Source organism: Nannospalax galili, unplaced genomic scaffold (genome assembly GCF_000622305.1).
Source record: "Nannospalax galili isolate Female #2095 unplaced genomic scaffold, S.galili_v1.0 scaffold229, whole genome shotgun sequence".
Taxonomy (NCBI): Eukaryota; Metazoa; Chordata; class Mammalia; order Rodentia; family Spalacidae; genus Nannospalax; species Nannospalax galili.
This window is the reverse complement of record NW_008360328.1, coordinates 3,139,372-3,146,550: the sequence shown is the minus strand read 5'-3', so window position 1 is coordinate 3,146,550 and position 7,179 is coordinate 3,139,372. Positions and strand designations below refer to the sequence as shown.

General features: G+C 43.3%; 1 protein-coding gene across 1 annotated transcript in view; it reads right to left on the bottom strand.

The window, feature by feature from the left end:
- The window catches only part of Sorl1 (sortilin related receptor 1), a 189,418-nt gene that overhangs the window by 80,654 nt on the left and 101,585 nt on the right, over positions 1-7,179 (bottom strand). The window contains exons 17-19 of the mRNA XM_008826021.1: positions 4,707-4,879; positions 3,278-3,409; positions 869-960 (exon numbers count right to left, since the gene is read on the bottom strand). Of these exons, the coding sequence (XP_008824243.1) occupies positions 869-960; positions 3,278-3,409; positions 4,707-4,879 (397 nt within the window). The remainder of the gene's footprint in view (positions 1-868; positions 961-3,277; positions 3,410-4,706; positions 4,880-7,179) is intronic.

Genomic DNA, 7,179 nt, shown 5'->3' with positions numbered 1-7,179 from the left:
GACCCAGGTTCGAATCCCAGCACCCACATGGCAGCTAACAACTGTCTGTAACTCCAGTCCCAGGGGACTCAACAGCCTCTTCTGATCTCCGAGGGCACTGTACAACATGGGTGCACTTAGCTACATGCAGGCAACACACGCATACACATAAAATAAAAATAATAAATAAAAAATTTTAAAAACCAGTACTGATTTTTTTTATCTCTAGGATTTAGGAGGGTAAAGGGTTAGGAATGAGAACAGAGGAAACATGTTTATCCTTTCCGACTCTTCTGATCTCTTAAAATCTTTAATCAAACACAAACGTTTCTTTTAGAATTTTCTTCTAAAAATAAGTGTTACTTCTCAAACATAAATACACTGAGAAGAAAGTTGACCCAGAGTTTCCCTCTTGGTTACGTTTCCTTCAATTAAGGGGTTAATGACAAAAAGGACCTATGGATTCCCTAAGTGCATATTTATTTTGAGCAAGAAAACCTGCACACCCTGGGGGTGGGTGTATGAGAAAGACGGACTGAATTAAATGCTTGTGCCATGCATGCAACTCAAGATTTTTAAAAAAAACAAAACCCTCACAATGTATGAAGGGGCCTGCCTGGTCTGCAGACTCTTTACCATTACCTTTCTAGAGAAAATGCCCCACAGATGGCAGACATCTGGAGGCCCAAAGAAACGCTGATAATTGCTAATGAAGCGCACATGGAGATACCTGACCATGATGGCCAAGCTGTGGCTTCTAAACCCTCAGTAAATACCTATCTGTACCACATTCATGAAGGGCAGAGGCTATGTCTCAAGATTGTACTTCCATGGGAATTTATTGTAGCAATGGGCATAATGCTGAGCTCCTGTCCGGGGACATACTTACCCTTCTTGGGGTACAAGGACCAGAGCCCTTGGCCGGTCTAGTACAGAGGAATTGACGATTGTGAGTCGGAAATCACCATCTGGATTAGCTACCTGATGAAAGGAAGAAAGGAAAGATGGAGATGGATCTGGGCTCCTTAAAAGATCCACACTGCCAAAGCCATCCATCAGTCCCTGCCCACAGACTTACACCCACCCTCATGCCTGTGCAGTTCCCTTTCCAGAGGCATTTAGAAATCTGCCTTAACTCTTAATCAGAAGGCACTGATCGTACCCGTGACTCAGGTAACAATTTTCACATGGTTTGAAAGGGAGCTAGAATCATGCGCCCCTCTATCTGTGGTGATCTGCACATAGTTAAGTAATGTGGTCCCTCGGAGTCCATGCGGGCTGGTTCCAGGACTACCCACAACAGAATAAAATCCAAGGATGCACAAACCCCTTTATTATGTGCAGAACTTAGATACAACCTACACACACCATGTATACTTTAAACCATCACCAGACCACTTATAATACTCATTGCAGTATACATGTTAAGTAAACGGTTGTTACACAGGGTTGTATAGGAATTAATGACAAGGAAAAGAAGTCCTTGTGTTTTGCTTTTCTGAATATTTTCAGTCCATGGATGTGAAACCACAGGTTTAGAGGGCTAATTGTACTGCTTCTGTGTTCACTAATCTACCCACCATGATACTCCATCCTCTGTGCCACTGACATCTCTATACTGCCCTAAATTTTTTTTTCTAGTGTCTCAGCCCTTCCACAAAGTCCTGAGACTCGTTCCACATTTTTCTTCTACTTTGGCTAGGCTGATCATCTCATGGTTCTCCAAGTACTGACTTCTGTCCTGTCACTCCTGCCATATCCCATCCCAGGCCTGTACTTGCTACTAGAAGCTTTCCTTCAAAGCTCAGTTCCAGACCCACCTCCTTTCTTAATTCCACTGACCACATTGGTCAAAGGGCATCAATAGCTCTGGACACAGATTCATTTTATGCCACCTTTATACAAACAGTATTTAAATGGAACAGTGTTTGAACAACAAGCCTGTGAGGGGCAGACACTTCCACCTCACCTGAAAAGTGCTGACCACACATAGTTAAAGGAAGGAAAGGAACAGCAGTAACAAAGCCATCAAGGCAGTATTTGGTAGGTACTGGGCACTGAGTATCTCAATCACTTCCATCAGTGTCCCTGTGTCCTGCAGAGCCAAGCTCAGCTCAAAGGCTGCAGTGACTGGAGGCTTTCTCATTCCCTTCTCCTCATGTTGTCCATGTGATCACATGACTTAACATTATGTTCTTGGCATCACTCATCACCAAAGAACTGATCTCTATTTCCTCACCATTTTCCTTCCTCTACTAACCTTTTTGTTTGTCTATTTTTGAGTTTTTTTTGGTTGGTTTAAGGCAAGGTCTCTATGTATCCCAATCTGACCTTTATTTAACTCACTATACAGCCTAGTCAGGCCTCAAATTCTTGATCCTCCTGCCTTAGTCTCTCAAGTGCTCAGATTATAGGAGTCTACCATCATGCCCAGCTCCACTGAAATTTAGTCAGAACAAGAACATGTTTGTCTTCCCACAGCTTCCCAGTGTACCATCAAATTTAGGAGCTGGTCTGGCACATACCCTGCACCAAAGAGCACCTCTTGAATGGCTGCAGATTCCATTAAAGGAAGCACTGTCTCGTACACTACGAAACCGAAGCTTTAAGAAGTCCCTTGCCACGTTATGTAGCTGGCAGGGAGAAACGTGAATACAGGGCAGCCTCTCAAATCTGTGTCTTCCATCTTATTGTGTTGGTTAGCTCTATCTCCTGACTTGCACTCCCCTTTAACCTGTAGGCTATAGCCCCATATAGCAGCAATGTCCCAGGGCCCCAGCAGTAACTTGCAAGGCAGGGTGCGCCTATATCCCTCAACACGATGCTCTTGGTAGTGTACAGACCCTTCATTACCCCCTTGTTATCTTGTCTATACAAGGTGGGACAGGTTTCTGGGTAGCTAAGTAAGAGATAGGTAGCTTAATAATGACAATGACAGCGCAATGCAATTATTACTCTAAATAATAATGGACTGTTATGGTGGTCCTATTATAACACTATGAAAGTATTATCATACTGTTACTACACTACACTTCTGCTAGCCAAAGAATACACTTTCATGCATGTTACTGGAGTCTCAGGCATCCTGTTCTCAGGGAGGACCTTCACGACACTGGACATTCTGAGATGACCCTTTTCATCTCTTCACCAGAGGTTCAGCCAGCTGAGGCTCTAGAAATTCTCAGGAAATTTCCAGAGCTGTATGACACAGTAGTTCCTATCCCTGTGTCAAATCTGGCTCAAAGTCCCAGTGCTCTACCTGCTCACTTAATCAAGAAGAACATAGGAATATTCATACCTCAATCTTTTTAAAGCCAGCATCCACCCAGTACAGTAATTGGCTGAGGGGTTCAAAGGCCAAAGCCTCCACTGTCTCCAAGCCGGAATTGATGATCACCTCTTGTCCTGTGCTCCCATTCAAACAGAGGCGCTAGGAAGAAAAAAGCAGTAATCGACATGGTAGAATGCTCAGATGACTCAAGGCCAGTGGGTCCCAGGGATAATAACTCTGCCTTCAACTAGCTGGTCTGCCCAGGGATAAGAGGTTTTAGAGTAGTCAACTTTCCAGATGTAGGAAGCTAGGTTAATAAGAGCATCTCCAAGAATAATGAATAGAAAGAATTTAATCATTTCTATTATGCCACACTATGGTTATGAACACAGACTACTAAATTCTGCCCTCTCAAATTACTGAGGTCCAAGTTGATAAGGTATGTGAGTCCGCTGCCTTTAAAATAAATGAAAACCAGACTGCTGGTAGTTTTCAATTCTTGGCCGTGAGGTGCCACTGTTAGGCTAGTCAGTCTCAGCAGTCTCCTCCAACCCCAAGCCTCACAATGCAAAATTTCTATTAGAGGAAGACTTAGAATTGTTCTTCTAGAAGTATTAAGTACAGTAAAGGTCAAATAGCTCTCCTTTTTCTTTCTTTTTTTGGGGGGGGGGGTTGTTGGTACTAGGAATTGAACCTAGAGCCTCTTGTGTGCTAGGTGAGTGACCTACACTGAGCTACATTCCCAATTCAAATAGCTGGCCTCTAAAATGCACATATTTGAGCATATGAGCCACCTGCCTGGTCTATCCAGGAATCTTTACTGCTCACTCCTTGGTGTGTGTGTGTTTTATGTTGTTGTTTTGTTGTTATTAGTGGTTCTGACAATTGAACCTGGGCTCTTGTGTACACTGGGGAAGTACTCTGTCACTGAGCTGTAGCTCCAGTTCTGTTTTTGTGTTTAAGGAATGGGATCTTGTTATATTGCTCAGACAGGCCCTGATCTCCTGGGCTGAAGTGATCTTCCCTCCCCAGCCTCACAGCATGCCCAGCTACTTCTTGGTTCTTGCCTATGTTCAGAATAACTGAAGTGGGAAAGTACATAAACAGGATAACTGGAGTTTTACTGTATGATGGTTTGGGGAGGAAAACATTAAAAGGGCACAGTAGGAAGCCACTGATAATCCCACATCACTGATCTCAGAATCTTCCCAGCAGGAAAAGGGAGACTAGTCAAGGATTTGGATTTGGGGCATCCTCTATCTTTTTTTATAAACAGAAGTAGGCAAGGAAAGAAAAATTCTATAGCAGAAAATGGCAGCTTCATCTAGCAGCCCAGTCATGAATTACTACATGCAAACTTTTCACCACCCATGTCTTTAAGCCTTCCTCGAAGACTGTCAAGACTGAGCAGTCAAGAGGCACAGCCCCAAGACTTATCAGGGGCTGACAGCCTCACCTGGATGGTGTCCAGAGCCAAGTCAGACCAATACAGGCAGTTACGCTCATAGTCAAAGTCCAGGGCTACAGCTGCCCGCAGTCCCGTGAGTGGCAGCTGTTCTGTGGCTCCCGAGGTGAGGTCATAGCGGTAGATGGACTTCCGAATGGCGTACAGGATGAACTCATTCTCTTCTGCCAGACACAAAAACAACCAGGACAGCCAGAATGCTGAGTGCCTAGCAGGCCCAATCTCCTTTCTCAAACACAAACCCCAATCCCAGTCACTCAATTCAGATCAAGCAGAAAAGCTTAGGAATCTAGGCTCAGGCCACAGAGCGCAATCACATTTCTACCTAGGCCAGTTAATTAAACACCACTGAATGTGTTTCTTGTCTCCCCCCAATATACATATTTCAACATCCACACTTCTGAATTCAGCCTAAAAGTCTTCAATCTCACTTGCCAATGTAAGTCACAAGTTGTTCCATATCAAATCTTCTGACCGTGTTCCATAGCACCAATATCTTGTTGACTAAAAACCATTAGTCACTAAAGCCTTCTAACCAAGTTTTCGACCTTACATACTGCTCACAGTGGCATGCAGAACTTACAGCAACCTGATCAATTTTCAGAGCAATAATACATTTGTTCTGGGTTGTTTACAACATGGTCCATAGCATAATTACAAAGGTTCTACTTCTGTGCAGCAAACACACAATGTACTTACTGTGTATCAGAATTTGTTTGATCCACAAAACAACTGTGAGTTGGAAGAATTACTATGAACCCAACTTAGGTCAGAGAGGATAATCAGTTCACTCAAGATCATATAGTTAGTAAGTGGCAGAACCAATATCTGAACCTGTGCAGTCTGGACCCAGGGTCCATGTTTTAACCACTATACCATGCTGCCTTTGATGACGTATGTGCTGTTGGTGCCACTTTTAAGGCATTTTTTAAAAGGCCAAAGTGCTTAAGAGTTTTATCCAATGTCAATCAACCAGTAATTTAACGCTTAGTATTCTCTTTTCTACTTAAGAAAGAGCCTGGAGGAAGTCAAGATCCTTCCACAAGAGGGGAGATGAGCAGCCAGCATCCCTGACCACTGCATCCACAATGGAGATTGTGAGTAGGTGAACAAATGGAGGTACCCAAGGGTAACTTGCCTGAGAAGATGCAGATGATCCACACCCCTCAGCCACACCTAACCCTAAGCATCTCTTCCACATCTCCACCATCTGGTTGTTCACATGTATCCTCTGAAACATCTTTTGTAATAACTGGGTAAAAGAGTACCTAATCCAGAGACTCTGAAGAGAACAAAGCCCAGATGGACCAACGGAGCTGCTACCCTGAAGAAAGGATGGGAGAAAGGATGGGAAGAAGCCTGGCTCATGTGGGTCCCAAGGTAAAAGCAAGGACAGTGTTCAGATGCTGTTTCTTGAGTCTGTGCCCATCCAAATTTTTGTTACTTGTGTCATCTCTCTAAATAGAATAACATTAAAAATCTCTTAAAAAGAGAAAAGCAAAATTAAAGCATTCATTCTCACACTATGGGGCATATGGGACCAAGATGCAAACATGGATCCCTTTGCTACAGGCCTGGGTCAGTTGGGGTCTTTCCCCTTCTCGTTCTCTCATTGTGTTTACTCACTGAGCTCAGAAGTAGAATACAACCATATAACCACCTCCTTTATAAAATCCTCAATATTGGACTGGCAAGATGGCTCAACAGGTAAAGGTGTTTGCTGCCAAGCCTGACAATCTATGTTAGACCTTCGGGACCCACATGGCACGAGAACCTACTCCCATGAGCTGTCCTCTGACCTCCACATGAGTACCCATGCCCCCCCACACACAAAGTAATGTAATAAAATAAAATAAAATCCCAGATATATGCTACTCTGAAGCATCTAATTCTCTCTCTCTCCCTCCCTTCCTCTCTCTCTCCACATACACACACACACACACACACACAATCAGAGAGAGACAGAGAGAGAGAAAAGCAGTTTGTTTGCATTGCTTATCTTTTGAGACAGCCTCTGATGTAGTCTAAGCTGGCTTCAAACTTGCTATGGAGCTGAGGATGACCTCAAACTTCTGATCCTCCTGTCTTCACTTCCCCAAGTGCTGGGATTATAGGAGTGCATCACCAGGCTTTAAGACTGCACCTAGGGCTTTGTGCATGCTGGGCAAGCACTCTACCAACTAAGCTAACATCCCCAGCTCCATTTTTTAATATTCTTTACACAGTGTTTCTCTTCAAATAAACAAAGAGTTGAGTTTCTAATACAGCTTTATTTTCAAGATAAAGACACTTGCCTGTCTGGTAAACCACATATAAAATTATTCTGATCAATTGGTGCTTTTTGTTTTTTTATTTTTTTATTTTTTTGTCTTTTAAAATTATTATTATTTTTTATACCCACTTCCCAGATAGCACCCTCCCATATCCGCCCCACAATGTCTTGTTCTCTTCTTTGATTACCATT